Source organism: Dromaius novaehollandiae, chromosome 14 (assembly GCF_036370855.1).
Source record: "Dromaius novaehollandiae isolate bDroNov1 chromosome 14, bDroNov1.hap1, whole genome shotgun sequence".
Taxonomy (NCBI): domain Eukaryota; kingdom Metazoa; phylum Chordata; class Aves; order Casuariiformes; family Dromaiidae; genus Dromaius; species Dromaius novaehollandiae.
The window spans coordinates 4,802,877-4,828,390 of record NC_088111.1 but is presented as its reverse complement, the minus strand read 5'-3'; the positions used below and the strand labels follow the sequence as shown (position 1 = coordinate 4,828,390).

The 25,514-nt window shown below is 43.7% G+C and overlaps 1 protein-coding gene across 5 annotated transcripts in view; it reads left to right on the top strand.

Annotated features, from left to right (window-relative positions):
• The window catches only part of SDK1 (sidekick cell adhesion molecule 1), a 432,949-nt gene that overhangs the window by 385,215 nt on the left and 22,220 nt on the right, over window positions 1-25,514 (top strand). For all 5 annotated transcript variants that reach the window (XM_026116143.2, XM_064520166.1, XM_026116142.2 and 2 more), the window contains exons 37-41: window positions 14,503-14,618; window positions 16,050-16,236; window positions 17,202-17,339; window positions 20,624-20,785; window positions 22,016-22,141. In XM_026116143.2, the coding sequence (XP_025971928.2) occupies window positions 14,503-14,618; window positions 16,050-16,236; window positions 17,202-17,339; window positions 20,624-20,785; window positions 22,016-22,141 (729 nt within the window). The remainder of the gene's footprint in view (window positions 1-14,502; window positions 14,619-16,049; window positions 16,237-17,201; window positions 17,340-20,623; window positions 20,786-22,015; window positions 22,142-25,514) is intronic.

The following is a 25,514-nucleotide window of genomic DNA, read 5'->3' as shown; positions in this document are numbered from 1 at the left end:
GTAACCTGGAGCTGACTCTGTTCTCAGTATCTCTTGTTGAGAAGCACAGGATTAGGATAGCTGATGTCTTCCTGGCAGCTGCAAAGCCTCTGCTGTGTTTATGGTGGCCCCAGCTGGAGAAAGGCTGGTGCTGAAATATTTGTTGGTTGTAGTATCAATATCTGAAGCAACTTCTTTTAGAGCCTAAAGTAAGAATAGCGACACAAATCCTTCTGCTGATCAGTCTACTGGCCTGAAGAAATCTGGTTGCGCTTTTGTTCTTCTATCCCGAGGCTAAAATGAAGTTTGTTTTCAAGCTCAGCGCTAATTCATTTTATTAGTATTCGTTATATACCCTGTTGCTCTAAACTAGGAAGAGCACAATTTTTTAAACTCTGCTTCGGCTTTTCATGGTGTAGCATTCACTATCTTTTTATGAAAAAGTCATAAATTAATCAGAGCAGCATGATTCTTGAGAAACAGTTGGCAATATTTACATTTTTTTCTAGTTTGCTACTGCTGCAACTTCTTCCTGTAACAACTGCAAAGAAAGCCCCAAGTGGACGAAACTGTGTCTGCCTTCGAAATGCATTTTTGTTTCAGAACTGAATATCTCACTGCTGCAAATGGAGCCAGCAAAGACATTTATATACACGTACACAGCAAATAAATTCAACTGGGGAAACAAGAAAATGTTGTTATATCATGTCTTTAAACCCCACAGCCCAAATCTTCCTTATTGTGATTCAGACGAGTAGCAGGGGAATGGAAGGGAGCAAACTCAGGAGACAGCTCAGGTATCTGGGAGGCCTTCTTTCATTGGCAGTCAGGGCTGGCATTTCTCTAGATGTAGCGTGACTCAGAGGATTTTTTAGAGATGGTGGATTTAACTCTGATTAGGGACAATCCAGGTTCATGCTGTAGAAAAGATGAATGTAGGATCTTCCTGCAGTTTTTCACACTTGTTGTGTGAAGATATTATGCTTTGTTATATAACTGCTGCTTCCACCTCCAGAACTGGCTGTGTTTTAGACTGTGAGTAAAGTGATCGGAGCTGGTATTGCAATTTAAGTTTTTAAATTAATTTGTGACACCTTTGAGTTAAAGCGTGCTGTGGAAATACAAGGTTTTTTTGTTATTGTTTGCTTGATGTTCTTACCCATGGCAAAGGCAGGTAAGCAGCAAGCTGGAAAAAATGGGTCTGCTTAGCTTTGATAATAGGACATTCATGTGAAAAGTAGAGAAAACCTTCTGAACAAGCAAAAATGTTGGCAACATGGCCATAGCGCTGCTAGGGAAAAATACCACTGAACACAAGGTGACCGAAGGGGACCAGTCTCGGGTCTGAAGGCCCCAAATAATTTACTTCTGAGTAGTGTTAAATGGTGTTTCGTTCTGCTGCAGGGGTTGTGGTAAATCTGGTAGGTCTGAAGAGATTCCTCTGTTGTAAAAGAGAATATACAGCATGTGCCTTCGGGGGAATGTGCTCTTTGCAAGTGAGATTCCAGTGGGTCCAGGTGGGTGTCGTCACCTACAGCATGGGGCACAGTAAAATAGTAATAGCTGATGTGCTGTTCCGAATGAGCACACTAAAACACCCAGCTTCTGCATCTGGTGCAGCAAGATAAACGGTGCAGAAGGAGGAATATCTGTAAATCTTCCCTTCTCTCTTGCGCTCTCCCCTGTTAGATTTGAAGCTTTTCCTATCATTGTATCTGGATTTTTAAGCTTAATTAAAAAAAAAAAAAAAAAAAAAAAAAGCTTAAGTAGGCAGTGGAGCCTCCTGACAAACTTTAAATATAGGATTAAAAACAATCTTCCAGCTATTTTGCAAATTGAATAAAGAGACCCAGATGAACGAGTGTCTCTGAGATCCTGGAAAGCAGCTTAGCCGTATCTGTCCTGTGTCCTCCTTAGGTAGTGCTGGTGCTTTGCTCCCCTTTGGCTGAAGGGCGGGGAGAGATTTTGAGATGTCTGAGGAAACTACCTGCTGGCAGACAACATGCCAGGCATGAGCCACTGGACTCTGCGTCCTGATTTCCCTGGTGAATGAAGGGGCTAGGTGCAAGTGCTTGGTTTCTTTTTGCTGCAGGTGATGTTCATTACAGTGATGTTCTCCCGTAAGATCAAAGGGCCTGGTGAAGGCTCTGCTTTGAGTTCTGCCTGGATGCTCGCAAACCCCATTGATCTGGATAGCAATTATTCCCCGGCCGGGAGAGCGGGCCGGGAACTCTTTGTGGAGCGGGCAAAATAGAGGCGTGCTCAGTGCCGAGGAGGCAGCTCTGTCGTTTCGCTCTGAGCAGGGGTAAGCTGGGGTCGTCACCCCCACCTGCCTCCTCGGCAGACCTGAAGATCTGTGTAGCGTTGCCTGTTTCGATCTGGCTACAGATCTGCCCCGCTCATTAGCGAACCATGTGCATCTCCTGACAAATGACAGAAAAATTGAAAGCTGCCACTTGCGGAAATTAAGAAGGGAGTCACAGCCCCTTCGGCAAGCCCTCTACTCGCCTTGTTAATTCATTTAACAGTTCAGCTGTCAGGGAATGTGGCTTTGATTGGAAAGGCAGGGAGTATTCAGTGAGAGTCGGGATACTGATATTCATCCCGGTCCTAAATACAGCTGCTGCCAGAGGTGGTGTTCTGCTTGACTGAAATTAAGACTCTGTTAGAGCCGCTACTATATCAAGAGCATTATTCTACCGGGTTGCTGTCATTATGTGATTGTGTGGTTGGCTCCGGAGTTCAGGAGAGTCCGCTACCTGCATTTTAATTAAACAGAAATCATAGGTTTGGGGCAGGCATGCTTCACCTAATTTCAGAAGGTGAATAAAATGGAAGGCGGTAATACAAATCCTGTGCTAACGAGCCTACAGCCTCCAGTGCTTCTCCCGTATACTGCAAAGCTGTTCTGGATGAAAAATAATGGAATTCATAATTTCTTCCAGCTGCTGCTGGAGGAGAGTGTGTGTATGGGGAGAGGAGGTAACAGAATGGGGGAAGTATACCGAGAGGCACTTGCCTTTACACAGGTGATAAATCCATTTGCATGAAGAGGGGAGTGATGGGTGACATTATTACTGATGATGACATTGGTGACCTTCAGAATTCACAAGAACTGGTGAGGCTGAGGGTGTTTTTATTATTTTGTTGTTTTTAATGATAATCTCAGAGCTGCTTCTATAAAGGGAAGGGAAGGAGCAAAGAGCTGGGAGACAGAGATCCACTTCTTAGAAGTCCTGCACTGAAATGCTGCGCTGGATGCTAACATCATCTTTTGGAAAAGCAGGTTTCCTGTCTCTCACTTTCATCAAAGCAAAACTGTAGGTTAGACAACAGCAGGAGTGGGACAGAGGGATGATTGCTTCTTTCCTCTCTTCTCCGTCCCCCTTCAAAAACTTGAATTTATGCCCTGGTGCAAAGCTTAAAGAAGCCAAAGCAAATATCCCTGTTCTCACTGTTTCCTGCAGTTATTTTCATCTGCCCTCCTGCCTGCTGCACTACAGGTGTCCCTAGAGTTTCCAAACCCTTTTCTTTTGCCAGCAGCTGCCTGCTCACCTGCACCTGAAGGGTGGGTGGGAGCCTCTGCTCTGCCAGTCACATCAGGAGGAGCACTTAGAGCTGCCTGGGTGTCTCCAGCATTTTGCAGGCAAGGAGCAGAATCCAACTGGAAAGCTCCGAGACCAAAAATAGCAATTTAGAGCTGGGAAAGAGAAAAAATACGGGGCTGAACACCTGCATGAGGAAGGAGAAGTCGTGCTAAGGAAAAAGGAACAGGTAGCAGCCTTATAGGGAAGCAAAAACTTGACTCCAGACATGTGGCTTCCCTTTGTGAGCTGCTTCTAGCAAAGCGCTCTTGTCCCTTCTTAGCTGGTTGTTTGTCCTTGGGTGATGCCTCTTGGTCTCTCCTGTTAATGCCAGAGAAGATTGTCAGTTTAAGGCTGCTTTATCCTTCACTATTTTCATCTCTTTATGCAGGCTGGTTCTTTTCATGTGTTCCTCCAAAATATCCTGCATGGTGTTATCTCCCCTTTCTAGGTTGCCTTCTGGAGAAGGGAGACCCTTGGCACCACCTCATGTGCCCCTTTCTTTCATGACATAGAAGCTTTATCTCTTTCTCCACCCAGAAAGTAGCTGAGAAGATGCCATGGAGAGAAGTCCCCTGTGCCTCCTTGTTAACAGCCTACGAGAGGAATGACAACATTTCAACACATTAGAGCTGGCAGCTTCAGTCAGTCTGCTGTGGCCCCTGTGGCTGTTTTCTCCTATCTGTTTGGGACACGTGCGTGGTGTCTCTCAGAGACTGACTGTGCGTATGCAGATAGGGAGCGCGTTGCTGCTGGCACCGCTTGGAGAACTGGTTGGGCATTTCCATCCCAGACTCCACTGGCAGAGGGAAGAGGAGGATTATGTTGGCCATTTTGTATTGCAGCAGTCTAAAACCTGTCAGTAGGATACTGACAGTATCTTCCCTTGATAAACAAGAGAGGATGGGGGGGAGCTGTTGGAAAGTAGTATAATAAAGATATTAAATTATTGGTTTAATTTGCTCAAACTTTAAACAAAGGGCTTGACCTGCCTTGGCACTCTAAAAGCACCAAATCTTTGAACTCTGAAGAGGTATTTACATATTAATTATTGACTTCTGAGCATCAGGAAAAAGCTGCTTTGGGTGGGATTGCAGGGTATGTTTGAAACACCGATTTCCCCTTTTCCCTCACCTTTAAGGCTGAAGAGCCTGCAGAGTTGTTCCAGCATCGTGTTCCGTTGTGAGTTATCTTTACGCAGCCCTTGCCGGGGAGTGCTGTCCTCCAGGAGCGACGCTGGCTTTTCGTCCTGCCCCCAGCACCTTTCTCCCAAAGCAAGGAGAGGCTCTCAGCTGAGCTCAGAGCTCAAGATCCAAGCCACGTCCTCCAACACTGTGCCAAAAGAGCAGAGTAAGATGAGAGCAGAGCAAGAAAGGAAAACTGTAGGAAAATAGAGGGTAAAAAAAGAAGAGTGAAAAGACATTTCCTGTTTGGACTGGGAAAGAAACCTCTTTTCAGTTTCTCTTGCATTACTGGAAATCGTTATGATTACAACCCCTGTATCCCAACAGCCTTCCATTTCTGAAAGTAGCATCAGCCACTGGATAGATCATATCAGTATTTCTTGGTGGATTTTAAGCTCATCCAGACTTGCTCTGTACCTGGTTTTCACTTGGGGCTTGTCTACAGCGAGCCCAAATTGGATTTGTTGTTCCCATCAATGCAGCTCCGCTGGTGGTAATAGCAGTATAGATAGCACTCAGTCGCATTATCTAATCCAGCAGGGCTGTGACAGGACAGTAAAAAATAACAACAAAAGTGTGCCTGCGTTAGAGCATTAGTCAGTGCTTGCTACTGGTGGAGCTGCACTGCTGGGGAGTTACAGATATGAGTTCTCTGCATAAACCTTAGCTCCCTTTCCTGCTCAGACTGGCTACTCTTTAAGGGTAGCTTTAGGTTCTTAATCTGTTTATAGATGAGCACAGAGGTTTTCATAATTAAACCTCCAAATTTGGTAGCTTAGCTCAGTAGCTGATGTTGTAACAGTAAGGCAGAATGTAACCATGCCAGTGTGAGTCTGTGGAAGAAGTGTCCTTAATGTCAACATGTCAAAAAGACATCCCTGCAGCTCTCTGGAGACTGAAATCTGATGTCAAGACAGAAGGAGGCAAAGTCTAAGTGCAAGTTGTATTGCTGTCAAAGCAAGTTATCCTACCACATAGGAAAAGGAATTTTAAGAGAATGCACTGGAACGTAGTGTCCAGATTGAGACATAGATTTGATAGGCTTATTTGACATCTTGAATTCTCCATTGACAGTCCAGAAGCTCCCTAAAATGATTTGCAATGTTTTCATGCTGCAAGTAAAAGCTGAATGTGCGCCTCATTAACGGCTCATTAAGTTGTTAATGCTGGTCATAAGCAGCCTTTGGTACAGCACATGCTTTATACAGTGCAGCAGCTCCTGTTTAGCTCTGGTTTAATTGCCTGTTTTTATCATGTCTCAGCATAGGAAAGATGTTTCTGTCCATGCAAAAATATAATCCGTTTCCAATGAACTGAGCTTGCTTATCTCTTTGGCTGTTACTGTTAGCGCAGGTGGCATTGAACTGCGATTGCCATGCGATACTTGCCCAGATGATGAACTTCCTTCTCGCAAACCCAACAATTTGATGTTAGTGTTCAACACGGACTCAAGCCCAGGACAGAGATACTGTCCACGCTCGAATTTATCAGCAGAGCTTCTGTCTTTGCTGTGTAGCCGGTGCAAGCGGTAGTGGGAGTGCTAGGACAAATTGGCTGTTAGCAGTTCTGCAGCTATGTTATATGGCCTGTGAAGAACTAAGCGCAGGGACATCCGAGCACAGGACACAGAGGGCGGAGGGACAAGCAGTGCGATCGTGTGTGCAAAGCCTTACTGAACTAACAGCAGAGCAACTCCATTAAAAGGAAAGGAATTAACCTTCCTTTAAAATACATGAGCGATTGCTATTAAAGTAAACTGGACCATAAATTACACTGGTAAAGAAGTGAGAAAGCCCCTGGCTGATAACTCATATTCCAGCAGACACAGGCTGGAGTTTGAGTATTTTTGACTAAAGGGTTATATTTGCAGCCAGATTTCTGTTTCTTCTAATTGTATTGACCTGCTCTGCTTGTATTCGTTCATCCTGGTGTTCAAGAGCAAAGGGTTGTGAGGTTTTTCATCTGGATCTCAACTCCCGTGGCTTTGCCTCCTCTGTATGGCTTTGCTGTGAACCCAACTGTAGAGAAACATGGTTGGTTTTCTTTTCTGACATCTGTTTGCTGTATCCATCATCAGCCAGGGAACTGCAGGCATTTCAGGTTGCCCCTTGCAGACTGAAAGCAACAAAGTTGCCGGTTTTTGTGAAAGTATGAGTTAGCAATATTCTAAAATATTATGGCCACAGCAATCCAGACATCCAGGAAGAAATCAGGGTATAGGATTGCAGTGAGGAACTGAACTCGGGAAATCTATGATTAAAAAATAAACAAAGATTTCTCATTCAGAATCCAGAAGATGTTTTTGTCTCTCTCTCCCTCCCCAGGACCACGAGATCAGAGTCCTCTGCAGGCTCCCTGGGGCCCCCTGACCGTGGCAATTTGTAAATCCTAAATTAATCCCTCATGGGGATGGACTACCTGACTTGCTTCAAAAGCCACAGAGAAAGGTTATCTCAGTGGCAGATCTCACCTACTCAGTTTGACTTTTTTTCACATAGGTTTTAACTTCTGGTGTATGGCAAATCCAGAGGAGATTCACCCTAATTATCTGATACATGTCCCTTGACTTTAGTGGAGTATAAGGAACTGTCAGTGCTCATACAGGCTTTAGTAGCTGCTGCTGTTATTGTTAGTGAACATTAAGTGGGTGCTTTTGACTGCTGACATTGTGATATTATGATATTAGAGTGGGGGACTAGCAAGTTATAATGAGAGGAACGAGACTATAAATTGAGAAGGAGGAGTCGTGGGAACCAGGGTGCCTGGGGAGATAGGCTGAAGTAGGTAATTTTGACTCAGCCAAATGGATAGACTATTATCAGGGAATTGAGAATGGCACTTTCCCCCATGGTGCTACTCCCACTTCTCCTGGCATAAGCGAGAGAGGAGTCAGGCTGGAGTAGCAGGCGCTCAGCGGTTCTTTGCCATCTCTTGCATACTTAAACAACCCTCAGTACCTCCTGGGGGGCAAATCCTGCACTCATCAGAGCTGACACTGCTCTCAGTTACACGTAACTTTCATACTGGTTTAGCTCCACTAGCTTTAGCGGAGCCAACCCTGATTTACATCGATGTAAGCGAGAGGGGATTTGAGCTCGTAGGTTTAAGCCTGTGTGTTTGTTTGCGCATACCTAATGCTTGTCAGACTCTTGCTGTTCCTGCTCACGGGTCCAGCTCTGCTGACGGATGGGCTGCCTGCCTGGGTGGGAGCACATCCTCGTCGACGCATAAGAAACAGAGAAAAAAGCTCTTATTATTTTCCCCCTTCCTGTTTTAACCACCTGCGCGCCCTTTCCAGAGGCGGTCTGGCAATTCTGTAAGGGCTTCTCTTTTGGGCACGACATTCCCAGGCGCTTGATGGATAGTCTCCGTATCCAAAGTAATAGTCTATTTAAGGCTTTTATTAGGTTGGTAGAACTGTGGGCTTCAGCAGCAGCAAAGTGTCTGCGTTTTGTTCACAGGCTGTAGCTGTTTTGCAGTACTACTCTGCCAGGCCTTGCTTGCAGGCATTGCAGTGCAAACCTGGTGTCTTTTCTGTAGATGGTACCGACCCCGTGAAAATCCTGCATTGCACGTGGCTCGTTGGGAAATCTGAAACCTGTGTTCAAAGATTAGTAATCACAGCAACAGTGTTTTCACCATTGCTGGAAGAGAAGGTGAGGGAGTGGGTGCGAATTGTTTCTGCTTGACTCGCTTGCCATTTTATAAAGCTTCTTCATGAATAAGTCATATTTGCGGAGGTTTCTTCGGAACATGATTGCCTCTTTGGTTTGAAAAAATGGCTTTGGCAAACAACCTCCTAGAGTCTGGGTCCATGGAAAGGATACTCCATTTCTAGTCCTTGTTTCATTTCAGCATTTCTGATGTGTGCGGTGAATACGATCTGTCCCTCTTTACCCCCCTTCTTCCATCGTGCGCCTCTCCAGAGTGCCGAGGATAAGCCTACGCAGTGCTGGGAGGCTTCCCCATGCTGAAGAGAGAGAGCCTGGTGGTGTTGCATTTGGCTATCGTTTGCAGCTGCTTTTAATTATGCTTTGTCATGTCTTTAATACCCTTAAGAACTGGATGCGGCAAAAATACTTTCCCACACCTGCTAGACTAAGTGCTGTATTGAGGGAGGGAGCTGTTTTTGTCTGGATAATACAACACAAAGTGAAGCAAGGGCAGGTGTGCTTGGTTCCCCAGAGCCCCATCCTGATAGCCCGTTCTCTTTCTGCTGTTCATTCCTCCTTTTTCTGCCAAGGTGGTTCTGTCTGTCTTTCCATTTTTGCTTCAATTACACTGTGGTCCCCCTTTCTCAGTGTTCATGAGGGTAAGAGAGATGTTGTTCAAGGTGTTTTGTATCATCATCCTTTGGTCTCTCGTAGACTAGGAAATGTTCCAAGTTCTCTTACCCTGATCTATGCTATCATGTTAATCAACACACAGATTTCTCCCCTGGAGAATGGTAATTTCCCACTAAACCCTGCCTTTTTGCAGCTGTTTTACCTCCCCTAGTAGGAGGTGGGGCTCCTCAAAAATGGAGGAGAGCAGATTGCTCATTTTCTGAGACTCGCTTCAGGTTTCAGGGTGACCACGAACCCATCTAAGTTAACGACTGGCAGAGCACTAGTTTTTGGTGCCAAATTGTGATGCCTGAGTAAGAGGGGAAGAGCACTAGTCAGGTCAAATGTTAGCAACTGGACTTGTGTTGGAGGGGTTAAGCCTGTCAGTATGTATCCTCTGTGCGTGGATCTGCCTGTCTTGTCGCATCTAAATTAAAGTAGATCTAAGTGATACCAGAAGGTGTGGTACTTTAAAAAAAAAAAAAAAAAAAAAAGTACTTTCATCCCAAAATGTAGCCTAGCTTAAAACAGCTAGAAGTTGGTGGGAAACATCTTTTACATTCTAAATATAGCTTGTATTGCTTTGTCACAGCGGAATGCTGCTTCACAGTAGCTGTTTTTGAAGCACAATTAACTAATTGTTATTGAATTAATCAGCATAGTTCACACAGCATTCCCGATGGCATCCAGAGGTATTGCTGCACGGAGACCCACCTCCCTTTCACAGGCTCTGTAAGGACATGGCCAATAAACATGGAACATTTTTCTCTCGTACAGCTTTTCCTCCATGGAAGGAGTGACTGCAAACATCTGCAGAGAAACCTCTTTGTTCATCCTTGGAAGATACCATCCTTGCATTTCTTCTCTGAGCCGATATTGCAAGAAAACCTCTTGTTTTTGTTTTGCCCACCCTGCTGATCAGTGTGGTCTTGCTGTTTCATCTTGTGACCTTCTCCCTGTTTTGTTGTGGTTGGTTTTTATGATCCACTTAACTATTGCTTATCTGTGCCATAACTTGAGGGCAGCTGCAGCAAAGCAAGAGGGAACAGTCAGTTCTCCATGTCCACTGTAGGGACAGAGCTTAAATGTGGAAAAGAAAATGCATTAAGAAAAAATGTAACCTAAGATTAAATTTCAAGAGTGAGAAGAGGGTTACACTGGCAGAGTTTGCGTGGGGATGGCGGGGGGGATCTGGAGAGAGGTCTGTGATCAAGAGTGCACAAAGATCTGCCCAGCAGAGCTGGTCCTGGGGTGACACAGGAGGATGACTTGTTTGACTCCTCCCAAAATCTTTTCCAGCTCTGTTTTTCCACGGCTGTGTGCGCCGGGGTGTAAACTTTTGAGGAGCTGTGTGTGCAGGCTTTAATTGTTAGCACTAGCTAAACTGGATATTGCTGTCTTCTCTCTTGTCCTTAGTGACTAGGTAGATAAGATTACTGCTGATACGCTGGAACATGCTGCAACCACATTGTAATGTGCTGCCATACAGATTAGAGGCTTTTTAGGCCTGGAGCTGTCTCTTTGTTCTGTGTTTATGCAATGCATTGTGCAATGAGATTCTGGCCTCTAGGTGCTAACAGCAAAATGCAAATATATTGATTACTAGGGAATAAAAGCAGACATGTTCACAAAACCATGCTTTGATGAACTGGGGTGAAAACACTTGCTAGATGGAAAAGGATCAGACGTCTTTACAAAACAAAAATCAGCTTGGATTGTTTGAAACTGTGGGATCAAGCTGATGCCGACAGCAAATCTTCAATCTCGTCCACCACAGCTTTCTCCTCAATTTTATCTGCATGTTTGTTTAAATGGCTTGAGTATCAGGCATCTTGCCCCGACTCGTCTCTGAATTTCCTGACATAATACTGCGAAAAGCAGTAGAGAACTCCTTGGCTACCCAGAAATTTGAGCAGACATAACAGCAGCAAGGAATATTTCATAAAAACATTTATTAAGTTTAGACGATGAATCACAAGGATTTGTAGCCTACCTGTGCTACAGAGCATCATAGCAACTGTCACCAGGAAAAGGAATGGAAGCACAGCGGTACCTCTGCCTTGATGAAAAGTTGTCAGTGCCAGAGAGCGCAAATATCCCAGGCAAGCGGCAGGAAAAACTACGGTGAACCTTCTGCAGTACGAGGAGCTCTGGTGCAGGCTGGCCTCTAGGGATTTTAAGCACCTTCTCTTCTAAAGGTTGTAGGCATTTGCAAGCTCAGGTTGGCTGCAGCGTGAGCAGAGGCTGTTCAGCGTGACTGAAAAATCAGGGCAGCGATATTTTTAAATGCGGATTTAGGTGTGTAACGTTATTCATGAGTACGTATTGACTCTCCCTCGTTGTGTTTCCAGATAGATTTGTTGTCTTTGCACAATCCTGCCAACATCATCCCAGTCCAGAGTTATTATTTTCTACTAATTACTGTACTATACTGTACAGTCTGCTCGGGCTTTTCTCCGTATTTTTTGGCAGACAGAGAATTTCAAGGAGACAGCCTTAAAGCTGAATTGAAATCTGATAAGAAAAGAGATGTTTGCAAATACCTGCATGAGACGCCAATGCAGGGTATGTGGACAGACTTAGACATGATGAATGCATACATTTTTTCAGGGAAAGTGAAATGCTTTCTACCTGCCAGGAGCTGAGTTTGAACCCCCGGGGGCTGTGTCAGTCCTGCTGTAGTTGATAATGTCACTAACACCTAAAGCAGTGTGAGGTATGCAGCTTTAACCCTGCTTTTTATGTATTAGTGATATCAACAGCCATGAAAAAATTCAGAGCTCAGAAAGCTTGAACTGCATTTCTAGAAGGCAAAAGGCTTTTGAATTCACCTTTAAAGTGTATTTGCTTTTATTGGTACAGGCTGCCCAGGCATTCGGTGAATGGTTTGGGGTTTCAAACAGGTAGAGTCCGTAGGGATTTATTTCCATCTTTTGAAATATTTCATTTCACCCTTAATGTAATGTGCTGTCTGCACAGAGCAGCATCAAGCGTAAGCAGCACTTTTCTGCTGTCCCTTGCTGTCAACGTGAAATCTGTGCTTATCAGGGAGGGACACACCAGCCTTTGAAAGCTGAGCAGAGGGACAGACTCGCAGGGCATGAAACCAAACACAATTTGCATGTTGTTGAAGCTCTGGGGTAGTAAAGAGAAATGGCTTTTTCCACGCTGTCTTTTTTTTTGTTTTCTCCTGTCAAATTTGCCACCACCGTGCCAGCAAAAGTGCAACTCCAGCAGCGAGAGCGTCGGTGGAGAGAGATGGCTGGCAGTTTTTCACCTCTGTGTGCCTTAGACGTGCCGCAGAAGGGGCTGCGGAAAGGGTGGCGAGTGCAGTGATGGGCTGCACCACCGGCTCTTCCCAACTGTCACAGCTCTGAAGCATTTTTCTAGCCTGGCACATGGAGTCCAAAGAAAAATGCTGTTGTAGATGGCGCTTCCAACCTGGGTATTGAGAGTACCGCGAAGCTGTCAGCTCAGGACAGAGAATAATGCCACTACCTGGGAAGAAAACACATTGCTAAAGTGATCCATTTTGTTCCGTGATTGTGCATATTCCTGTTTCCCTGAGCACGTCATCGTCTGCAAATCGCCGAGCCGTATTTTCACATTTGTGTTGTGTGAACAGTTTGGCCTCGCATTCCGATGTGTGCTGGAAAAGCTTGAAATCTTGAGATTTTCGGCCCTTCACAGAACAGCGCTGCATTGCCCCGAACGCAGCCAGGCAGGCAGCTCGCTGCCGCCGTCGTTCCCCCGCGAGACGCGGAGGAGCCGGGCCAGCGGTGGGACACTGCGCCCCTGCCAGCGAGCCTGGCTGTGCCTTGCTGTGGGTCACTGTCACCTCGTGCATTCGTTCAGCCCATTCAATCCAAGAGGAAATGAAAAATATAGTAAAGAAATAGTTTTAACCAAGCACTAAGATAATGGCTATTTTCAATTTTGCCTTTCACATTTTAATTGTAGAACAATAATTTTGCAATAGAGTTGCCGATGGCAAACATGCAAAAGACATTAACTTTATTTATGTTTTGGATTATTAATGTGGCTGTTAAAATTCCTCCAGTTAGTTTTGATTGAATTGTTTTTTTGTGTGATTCTGTCGTTTAATGGAGCGGTAAATAAGAATTTCTGATAATGAGCCCAAGCATCTGTCACAACAACCTGGCGCTGGTTATTAACATTTCCATTAACGGCAGGGTGGGCAGTGATAATATGGAAACCACACAGTTAGAACAAAATAAATAGTTGGTGTCAGGCTGAGTGGGTGTTAATTACTATTTTATTTTATAACTCTGGGGGGAGGGAGTATTGGTGGAAAAGTGTGACTTATGAAGGTCATTCTCGCTAAAGAAAGAACTCTCCAGAGGGACAGATAACCGGGGCTATCGCACTCGAGTAGTGGATGTTTTATCACTTCTATTTATGGCCTGTAATAGGGCACAGAGAAAAGAGGCAGCTTTCTCAGGTATTTTGGGCAAAGGCTGCAGCACCATGACCTAGGGGAAAGGAGAAGCGTGCCCTTTGCCTCGCCTCTCCTTCTCTGCTTCTGGAGTTTGAGCAGGATGTGCTCCAGCAGCCTTTCTGCAGACAGCACGTGTGCTGGTTTGTTAGGATCTGCTGGAGGCAGAGACAGCAGGGCTAGAAACCAGGCGTCCTTGCTAGCTGCTGGGGAGGGAAATGCACCTGCACCAAGTTGGATCATGACAAAAAGGAAAGTTGGTGTGACCCAGGTGCACTCAAAGGAAGGGAAAGCTGAGTTTCCTAGTACAGTGCAATGCAAAGAAGAAATGCCATCGTGAGCCAAGAAGGTCCAGTATGTATATCTGAAGGTATAATGAAATGAGAGCTAACAAATGTCAAACTAAAAGCCCTTTTGTTTTACATGAAATATTAGTTGAATTCATTTGTATCTGACCTATTCTGGAGGTAATTTTAAATGGTATTTTGGCCCTAATTGTTGGAGTGGTGCAAAGAGGCCATTGCAAAACCTTGCAACCAAGTAGAAAGGCCAGGCTGATGGCAAAGGGCAGCCGGTGTTGCTCCTGGTCAAACAGGTGCTTTCAAGAGTGGGTGTTCAGGAACACAGCATCACTGCCAAAGGCAAGCCTGGAACATAACCATAGAACAAAGAATATTTTTCTCTCTCTTCTCCCCGCCCCAGCCCCTGCTGGGCTTATTAAGTGTCTAACTCAGTCAGGGTGAGACAGAGAACACAGCCAGCTCCGGAGGCTTGGCTGATCCTCCGTCCCCGTGTGCTGCAGGCTTATACCTGAGACTTCCCTATGATATAGATAGCTTCAGGGCCAACTCCGATAGCTGACTTGTGGTGTAAACAGAGTCTGGCCTGGTCATTTCACAAACAGAAAATTGCAACCTGGATATGAACTAGTTCTGCTTGTCGGTATTAATTCTTCTGTCCTTTCTTCTCTCTAGCACCGGCAATGGCTCCGCAGAACATCCAAGTAAACTCCCTTTCCGCAAGCCAGCTGGAGCTCACCTGGGACCCCCCTCCTGTCGACAGCCAAAATGGGAACATACAAGGCTACAAGGCAATACTTCTATTTCTACTAGTTTCATTTATCTTTCTTGGCTTTGCTATTACTTGTGCGACAGCTCTACAGCTACAGCTATCCACAATGCATAAGGCAAATTAAAGCAGTAAGGAAATGGCACTGTGTCCCAAAACCAAAAGAAATAGAATGAGGTAGAGAAAAATAATAATAAGAAAAGAGAAAGTCTTACTATTTGCAGAGAAGGAGAGGATGGGGAATCAGGGCATACAGATAGTGGTGGGAGCTCCATTCATGCAGGCAACGTCTGCTCCAAAAAGCAACTGACACAGAAGAGCTAGGGGCAAGAAATGTATTGAAGAAAATTAACTGAGCTTTCTGTCTATCAAATGTTACAAGCCATCAGGAAAAGAAGAACTTCCTTCAGACTAGAAACCAGAGCCAGGTCAGATTTCAGAAGAATTGTTTCATTCCCTTAACTTTAAGAAAATTAAATCGTAGTATTAATTGCATTTGGTTTGTAGGAGATGAGCATGATGCAGGGACATGTTGCTTAGCCTCTCCAGAATGAGAATGGACCCGCAGAGAGTGGAAATGGGCAAGTCTACAAACACTGGAACTTGGCTTTGATTCAGTGTCTGGCTCTGCCTCTCTCTATGAATTTAGGTCCATAAGTGAAGAAAAGCCAAGCGAGTGTGAATAATCTGGCATCCTTTCTTGGCAGTGACAAGCAAGCTTATATATCAATTCATGTACTTTTCTTTTCATATGTATATAGATGGTTCTAACAGTTTGGCTTGTAGAGCCAAGGTAGACTCTTGCCTTGGCTCACTCCCTCAACTTTCTGGCTTGCTTTGGCCTGCTGTAATGCTCTCAGTGCCAGGCTGTCCAATAAGTAGGGCTGGCACCACGTTTTCTTTTGGAATCATCTTCTCTGAAGCCTAATTTTATGGCATCAGGATTAAAATTATGTAAGGGGACTGGGAAAAAGTACCTCAAGGAACTTTAGGAATAGTCTTTATTACCCTTTTCAGGAAGGCAGTAACAGGCTCGGCTTGGCTTGGCTTGGCTATCCTGTGAACATAAATGGTGAAACTGTTTTGTTCATGCAGAGATGAATTATGGATATAGTGTGTCAGGGTGCCAGTGCTGACAGATAGCTGGTATTTTGGGGAGAATTTAAAAACTGACCTTTTGTTACTGAACTCTGGAAGTTCGTATCTACTGTCATTAGCCCATATTCTTCAGTCTGTGCTCTATTTTTGAATGATGTACTCAGCCACCCTGTCACTGTACTCAGGGGAATTTGCCATAAGAATAGTTTGGGCACATGGTGAAAAGCGTTAGTATTCCACCTAGGGAGGAATCCAGAGCAAGATACACCATCTTCTTGATTGTCTTTTATAGCCTACAGTACTCAGGTTGGAAGCTAGACATAGCATATACTTAAGCATCTCTCTGTTCTTACAGATTTATTACTGGGAGAGCGACATCCAAAATGACACAGAGAAAGTGAAGGTCCTCTTCCTCCCAGAGACAACAGTCCGGCTCAAAAATCTGACCAGCCACACACGCTACTTGGTCTGCATTTCCGCTTTCAACGCAGCCGGGGATGGCCCGAGGAGCAGCCCTTCGCAGGGCAGGACACATCAGGCTGGTATGAGATTGTGTTCTCGTTCCAAAGCATTGGCTTGGTGCAAGTGGCTAAGGGAAATGGGACGGGGGGGAGGCACTGGGTTTTAAAGTTGGTTTTCAAATAGGACATTATGTTGTAATGGTCTCAGAGGGAAAAAAAGTGGATCAAATAACTCAAACATTTGGGAAAGGGTTTGAGGGTGAAAATGAACAATACTGTAAAAACTAGACCACACTGGGCAAATGAGGGATCTCTTCACAAGCTGATCCAGGATGAAACTGTAGGTCTGGTCTGGTCTCTACCATCTACACATCTGAAAATCAGGAGGAACTCATCTCCAGTGACTGGAAGTACCCCAAACGATCATATGAGAGAACTATTGTACTTTTTATAACTCCTTGTTTTTTAAGCCACAACAACCATGCAGTCAGAATGAGCTGTCTCTGTTGGACGCTGATCCCAGGGGGAGCACACCCACATGGACTGAAGGGAAGTGCTGTCATTGCTGAGTATGAAGAGAAAATGTGCACTTGGACTGTAGGCTTACTTAGTAGCCTTCTGTCTTTGAGCCCTGCATTTTAGCTGCTTTTCTAAGGAAATTAAACTTGAGAAATGTCAGTGTCTGCAGCCCATTTCCACCAAAGATGACCGTGGATATCAAACATATCAAACTCCTGAGAGCTTTTGAAATTCAGCAAGTAGGTAGAGAACGAAGGCACAAATCAGTGTCCCTATGAAGGTTTTTCTCCTTCTAGGTCATATCTCCTTGCTTTCTTTTGGGATTTAGTTTTGCAGTTGAGTGGCTGCTTTTCTTAGGACAAACTGTATTTCTGACTGATTACAAGAAGTTTTGATACAACTGATAAATCCCTTTCTCAGCTTGTTTCCTTTAGATTTATGCTGGGCAAAACCCAATGTTTTATAATTTATATGTATATCAGATTGACTGTTCCCACTGCAATTCAAAATATTTGTACTCCTTTCAGCACCCAGTGCTCCCAGCTTCTTGGCGTTCTCCGAAATCACTTGCACAACGCTCAATGTGTCTTGGGGTGAGCCGACAGCAGCAAATGGAGTCCTGCAGGGTTATCGAGTAGTCTATGAGCCGTTGGCTCCGGTCCAGGGTAAGAAAGGCTTAAGATCATACATATTCATGAGAAAATGACAGAAAAGCACTGTCATATCTTTTATCTCTGCCCAATTTTTTACTTGCTCTCTGCCATTTTCCAAGAGGATCCAGGTGGCAGAGGGTAAGTAAAACAATTTCAGTTTTGCCAGAACTGTTAAGTAGACTATAATATCATGGAATATAGCTTTTGTCAGTCCTCTCTCATTTTCTTGCAAAAATTGTATTTCTGTATGGTTTGAAAAGTCATTATGCTGCCATTGGTACCTGCTATCGGGGAGGAGCAAACTTAGCCTGTGAGTGCTTGATTGTCTCCCTGCATTGCATTTTAAAATTGCTGAGTGGGCTCCATCCCAGAATAGTCATCAGACTTGTTTGTGTTGCTTATCACATCATGTGTCACTTCTGTTATCGCAAAGATTGCCCAGGCATCACACGTGCTAGTCATCACTGGTACCACTGCTACTTTTGACAGGGAAGAATAACAATGCTAGAGTCTGTTTATACTAAGTTTTCAAGCAGCATTTTTTACCCAGCGCTAGACTTAAACTCCCTCCACAACAACACGATAGCCACGAATGCTTTATTAATTTGCCAGAAAAACAACAGAAAAGGAATTGGCAATTTCTCTGGAAACAAATGTAAATTCATTCCAAAGGTGAATTAGAAAAGACTACGAAGTTCTGGGATGGTCTTATTAATATTTTTATATTCCTGGTAGATAGCCGATAGTTCAATAGGATGTCCAACTTTGGCAGGGTGACAGCAGGGATAGTAATTTCAGGCATTGCCAATCCATTTTAAACTCTTTTCCAAAGAAATAAGGATATCAATCACTAGTATTTGTTTCTTCTGTAAGGAATAAAGGTGTTCTATATAGTCTGAATATCCATGTCTTGTGCACTGAGAAAATTATACTGAGGGTTGAAAACAGGAGAATAAAAGCACTTTCAACCTTTACTGCTGGCAGATCTGAGCACAAAGAGCTAATGCAGAAAGCATCTGTAATTCTGACCGGGAAACATGGAGAGGGTATGTAGGATGTTCAGGGTCTTTGGACATTCCCTGCTTTATATTCCTACAAAATGTTAAAGAATCCATTTTTTTCCCTGGAAATATGGAAGTGTTAAATCATATTTTCTCTGTGAGAATATGACATCATCCTCACAGTCATTTTTTTCTTTTCTTCCACACCTGTGCTATATCTTGTTTCTGTTTGTTTCTCCTTCCCCTATAGAAGATTTCTTATCTGAGGAAGGAGGTTATGGAGGGCTTTTCCTCAGATTCTAAAATTTTGCCTAAATTTATCCTCCAGTTTCTACCTGTTTGCTCCTGTGCCAACATTTTTCTCTCCTCAAAAATATTTATTCTCCCTCTGTGGTAAGCAATCCCTTCCTAGAAGCCATCATTTTTCTTAGATAGAAAAGCCGTGCTCATTTATTTAGAGAGCAGAGTAAAACCAAACTCATTTTAAGATGGAGCATGCAACCAGAGAGCAAGGCTCGCCAAGCTCAGCTGATGCCCGAGATCCAGGAGGGTCCTTCCAATCTCAGGTCTTGTGCTCCTCCAGTGCAGAGCTGCCACACTTATCGACCAGATCCATTGGAGCTGTTTTCCTGTGTCTTTTCACTTTCTACCCATTTGTGATTTTGGGCTGTGCCCCCTTGGTGTTGTGATAACTCCTACCCTCCCACTCATGAACCTTTAAAAACCTACTTGTTTTGCAAAACTTTCTAACAATGATTTGTTTTCTAGCAGTCGTTTCACTGTTTGACCCTTTATTGTTTAAGCTTTAGTGTGTTATATTTTAGACCATTATAGACAACAAAATTGCCCTGGAGCCTTTTTTAACAGTTCCTTTTTTTTTTTTTTTTTTTTTTTTTTTTTTTTGAACATTACTTTGAAATGACAAATGCTTCCTGATTTGTTTCTGAGAAATGAAATAGTACACCTAGGGAAGGAGGGAGCATTTTTACTGCTTCCTTGTTAACTGGGGAAAGATTCTCTGAATTATAAATTGTAACTGGAAGTAAACTTTGAGCAGAAATTGTTTGGACATTATTCTTTATTAACTGATAAAAACTGAAAGAAGCAACTTGATTTGCATAAAATAAGCATCCAAATTGGAAAACCTCTTCCTTCTGCATTTTCTAGAGAGACAAACTAGCAAACACCCTTCTCTAGCAGGAAAATAATTTTCCCACTTCTTATCTTCTTGGTTTGAAATGTGTTATATACATCTACAGAACCAGAAAATACTAAAAGGACTCTTTCAATTCAAACTTTTAGTTCTATAAAATACTTTCTGTATCAAATTCTTCTCGTTAGGTTACTTTTAGGAAATTTCAATGAAAACTATTTTTTTTCAAAGTAGTCATTGCCACCCTGCCTGTCCTTTGTGCAGCATCAACACGGAAGCATTGAGAACTTAAATGTGAAACTGGCTATAAACACTGATGAAGGAAACAGCATTGATTTTAATTCTTCAAGGTCTAGAGAGGATCCAGGACAGTTTACACAAGTGCAGAAGGCTGGAGGCTCTGCGTGACTTATGGGGGCACATTACTTTGAGATGGCTCTACTCGAGTTGTTCCAGGGTGGTGTGGCTTGCAGGGGCTCCCTGGAGCACAGCCTTAAGACTTCCTTCGCTGCACCAACATCTGCAGCGTGGCCGTTTAGCACACCTTGAAGCTCCACCAAGCTGAAAAGAGTGAAACACAAGTGATGATGTTGGCCTTGTCCAAGTCAATAATGCTTTGATTGCATCCCGCATTGCAGTGGCATTTATACCCGTATGTTATACATGGGATATATGTCCTTCATTCTGCATTCACTTGGCATTGGTGGAAATGACAGGGCAGGATTAAAGGAAAGAAGCTGGCCCTTATTTTTTCCCTGAGCAGAGTTGCAGGTTGCTTGGCAAAGAAGTAGCAGAGAAATGCCTGCTTAGAAAGCAATCTGCAGCATGCAGTCCTCTTCGTTTACCTCCTGCTTTCTTCCCAGAGTAATTAGTGAAGTTGCGTATAGTCTCTTGGTAATTTCCCAGTTGTGTTATAAGGTTTTCTTCTTGTCAGTACCCACTTATCAAGCTTAAACTCTAATTATACTTATCAGTGCTGAAAATTGGCTATTATCACTACTTAAACTCCTGCTAATTGTAAGAAATACTTTCTTAGCAAACTGTTAGATAATTTTACTTACTTTCTAGATGTGATAAGCTCCACTTGATTTCTTTTTTGCATTGCAATCTTTTCTTACTTTCCATCTATGTGGCTATTCCAGGGGTGAGTAAGGTGGTGACCGTGGACATAAAAGGAAATTGGCAACGCTGGTTGAAGGTCCGAGATCTCACCAAGGGCATGACCTATTTATTCCGAGTGCAAGCCAGAACCATTGCCTATGGACCTGAACTGCAAGCCAATGTCACAGCTGGGCCAGCAGAAGGTAAGTGGAACCGTAAAAGCATGTAGCAAGTTAGATCCAGTTGTATAAACACAGTCCAACAGCAGGAAATAGTGCACCCCTTGCTTAACATGTAGTTCCAAGCCAAGGAGAAGTTTTGTCGTGGGAGCTCAGGGCCTGATTCAGTGGGTTTCACAACTGCCTGTGAAAAAGATGTTTCCTTTTTTTCTGAAGGCTAAAAGGCTGATGCGAATAAACAAAGCAGTGTTAATAAATTATAACACAAACTGGCTAGCCAGAGAATTCAGTACAGCCTGACAGCATGGTCCATGGTTCTGATTGTACTGGTATGCTTTGGAGTCAAACTGGAAAAACTCTGTCTAAACCAGTGGAGGGTCCTGGATTTAAAATGAATAAGAATTTAGAATTACACCCTCCTGACACTTTAGTTCATGCACAGGGATATGTCTGCAAATTTCCTCATAGGCTGAGAGGAGCAGCAAGATGAACTTCAGAATTCCCCCTTGGTTCAATGTGTATACCAAAGCAGTAGGGTTTTTATTATTATTATTGATTCCAATAAATAGATAACCTAAAAAGGTAAAGGACCTCCAATGATATTAGACTGCCCAGTAGACCATAAATCATTCATGCAATGCTCACAGTTCTGATTTTTGCTTCCTTTCCAGCTCAAGGAAATAGTCGTTCCCTCCATCAAAGGCAGTGGGCCACATCAGGCGATTCCCCCCTTCTGGATGCCAGCAGGCTTTGATTTTATCCCAGTGTCCTCTTTAGTCCATATCTGGGATAGTCGCGCAGTGGATCATGTCCAGTCATAGACAGTAGAAACCATGAATTCTCTTTAACGTGACAGTGGCATGTTCTCAGGTGAACATACAGACAGCTACAGCAAAGAACATCTCTCTGAAACTCAGAGGCTGATTCCACCTCTGAAGGCAGAAATAGCAGTGGCAATGTGTAGACGTTGCAGATATGCAAATTGTTAAAATGACAGTGCTTTTTCTCTTTCCTTCTTTACAGAGGCACCAGTAAAACCCAGCATTTGCTGTTTAATTGGTGATATTAGAAACAGTAAAAAAAAAAAAAAAAAAAAAAAAACCTTAGGCCAGCAGCCCATTGGGCTGGTTTGTAATGTGTGTGTGTTGACCAATACTTTTGCATTTTGTTTTCCTCTGTCAGCAGACCTAAGAAGGAATACTGCAGTAGGTCTCTGGTATCACTGCTGTTTGCTATTCTCATTTCATCCTTCAGGATCTCCTGGCTCCCCTCAGGAAATTCTGGTGACAAAATCTGCTTCTGGGCTGACTCTGCAGTGGACTGAGGGAGATTCAGGAGAAAAACCCACAACCGGATACATTATAGAGGCACGGCCCTCAGGTAAGCCGTGGGAAACATGGAGCGCATGGTGTCAGGAGTTCTCTTCCTTCAGTCCAGACTGAAACACGTCCCGTAGTGGAAGAGGTTGTTGGTCATCCTGGTAAGGTAATAGGATTTTGTGAGGGAAAGCTATCCCCATCCAGTATTCAACCTTCCCTGGTTTATTATATGGTGTATGAGATTGTCTGCTGTTTAGGAATAGTCACAGAAAATTACACAGAGTGCTCTGGGTTTCACTGTGCTACATCATTGTTAAATCATCCAACTGATAAACTAATATAATTAAAAATTAAAAATCGCTTAAATGCTTACAGCGTCTTTCAGGCACAAGGACCCTTAAGTACTCACAAACTGTATTTTGAGGACCACACACTGAAACCTATCCCCCTGCACAGCAGAACGCAGCAGCTAATTGGTGTTGTTAGCAGGACCGGGACTTTTGGCAGCGTGTGAGCATAGCTTTCCCCAGTTGTTCAGCGGGGTGGACGTGAGGTAGATGAAAGGAGTCTCCTCATCACCAGCCAGTTTTCCTTGATGCTTTCCCTGAACTCCTTTGCTTTTGGGGATTTGCATTCCTCCTTACTGAATTGCTATGTACTTTTTCCAGAATATTTTCCCAGTTTGGCTAGATCACAGAGCAGTTATGTTCCAGCCTGTTTTGCAGCCTCTTCCAGCTTGGTATCATTTTGCAAATTTAATAAGTGCACACCTTCTGGTAACCAAGTCATTAACAAAAATGGTGAATACTGCCAGACCCCTGTGGGAGCTCATTTGATAAATTCCCCCCACTCTGACAGTGAACGTTGATAACTGTTCTTCGAGTGCGGTTTTCCAGCCAGTGATGCATGTACAAGATACTTGTTTCATGTAGGCCATGTTTGAATGTCATGGTGTCAAAAGCTTTGCTGAAGTCAGGATAGATGATGTCTGCTCTTTCTCCTCTATCGACAAGGTCTGTTACCTTGTCATAGAAGGAGATCAGACATGATTTATATTTGACAAATCCACGTCGTCTGGTTGTTTTTTTCCTTTTTACTTCTAGGTGGTTACACAATGCTTGATTGCGTATTGATTAAATGAATGTTTATCTGTTTGGTTATATAAAGGACCATACCTTTTTCTGATATATATATCTTGAATGTAGGGTTGCAGTTGTATCCAATGATTTTAATTAATTTTAACCAGACCAGTTACAAAATCACAGGCTGCAGTTCTGTGATCATCACTGAAGATGCAGATTTCTGCTTGTACCTTTGGTAGAATTTGCTCTGTATGAGGCTCTGCTTTCTGATTTCTGTCATTTAATGTGACAGTTGTTTTCAAAGCAAAGTGAAGGAAAATGTGTACATTCTGAAAGCGCTGGAGTTTCCCAGAGTGATCGAGTTTTCTTAATTGGGGAATGACACTCAGTGCTTCCTTTTCCCTTAAGTTAGCTTGTCGATTCCTGTCCTTATTTGTTCATGGACACAAAATATCCTGGTTTTTTGAGCAGTATTGTTCAGATAGCAACTTAAACCAAAACCATTCACTGACTTTTGCCAGCCAGCTAACGTTTGCCCCCAAAACCAGGGTTTTTTGAGGAAGAGTATTTTAGGGGGAAACCTGTACCCCGTGTACAGACTGTCTGCAAGCTGAAATATTGTAAGTGCTCTATGGAAAAAATCCCAATTTACAATCCAGGAGCTCCTTTAACTTACACCTTTCTGTAAGATACCTCACTGAGCCTACTGTCATTCACATCTTGCTTTAGACCAGGAAAAAACCCCAACTCTAATCTATTCCCCTATCACTGTGAAACAAATCATAAAACTTCTAAAGAAATGTTCTCGTGCAAAAGACAACCCTGTCATGTGAGTGGTGGTACCGTAAATTTATCAGGTGTTTTTGGGCTTGTCTCACTTTTGGATATGGATGAACATTTTACAGGTCATGCCTAAGGATTCACTGTAGGATTTGTGGCCCAGTCTTTTTGAGCAGAAAGAAAACAGTCCTTCCAAGGCCAGTCTGAGCTGCATTAACCTTGGGTCATTCCTACTGGCCCCACTCCACTGATCCTGGAAACACACACAGAAAAGGTCTTATTCTCCTGCTCTTGCAACCTGACTGTTGAGGCATTTAATTCCTCTTCAGATTATTTTAATCCTATTCATGCTGCTATAGTAAATGAACTAGCCATTTGTGTGCTGGATTCTCCTCCTCAGTTGTGGCTGCAGCTGTAGAAAGCATGAAATGTGATCCAACAGAGGAGACGGACTAATTGGAACGTTTGCTTATCTCACGCAAGCTTCAGCTTCATTTCAGTACTGCTTTTCTTCCTCGTCTCTGCACAGCAGAGTTTGAAACCTGAATTTCGAGCTTAACAAAAGCAGGGAGCTAATTCCTCCTGCCAGGGTTGGTCATTCAGAGCAGCTTCTGTTTTAATATAATTCTAAGAATTTACTTTTGTACAGTGATTTATATAGGTAGTAGAGCAAGGATTGGAGCAACCTTTATTTTTAAGTAGTTGTTGTCCAAGAGAAGAGCAGTTGACTTGTGCCCTTCACATAAAATCAAGGAAGGAGAAGATATTCATCCTTCTGAGATCAAAAAAAAGGGGCATTGAACAGACAGATGAAAAGCTTCAGCTTGTTGCCAATATTTAAATGCAATACCACTACCTTAGTATTTCACATCTCAAGTGTCATCTATTATAGGCCTCATTACCCCAAACATTAAATGCTGATTTCCCTGCTGTAGTTCCCTGCCAAGATTCTTCTGTCAGAGCAGGAGGGTGGCTTTCTGTCATAAATGGCAAACCTTCCCCCCTTTTGTCACCTCCCTTTGAATTTTTCATTGCTCTGCTGTGTCTCCCAGGGTTCCTTCTGCCCTGCTGGGTTGAGTGGTGGTGGCAGCAGGCAGCTGAGATTGCTCCTCTGATCTCCCTGTTCTCTCCAGGACCTGTGGAAGGTGACCAGACTGGGTTCCTCCTGCGCATTTTGAATATACTCCAGCACAGGCGTGGAACAGGCACACCAATATTTTTTCCAGAGTGACCTGTGCTAGAGGAAAGCATTACAGAAACAGAAGAGTTCTCTCCTTTCCTTCAACTCATCCGTCTCTAGAGAAACGGATTCCAGTTCAGCTCCTTGTGCGTTACAAGTGATGCAATTAGGCGATCTCTGTCGCTACCGTAGCGTGTGCTCCCTAGGCATCAGCTGGCCTGGCTGAGAAATGGGTACTGGGTGGTGTCCTCTATTTCTACGTGCGGAGGAAAAGACAAAAATGGCATAGCGGTGGCAAGGCTCTAGTACTGCCAGAGGGAGCGGAGAAGAACCCTCTTGTCCCTTGTCTCCCAACTCCATGCCGTGTCCAAGGCTTCCTCTCTCTGCGCTGT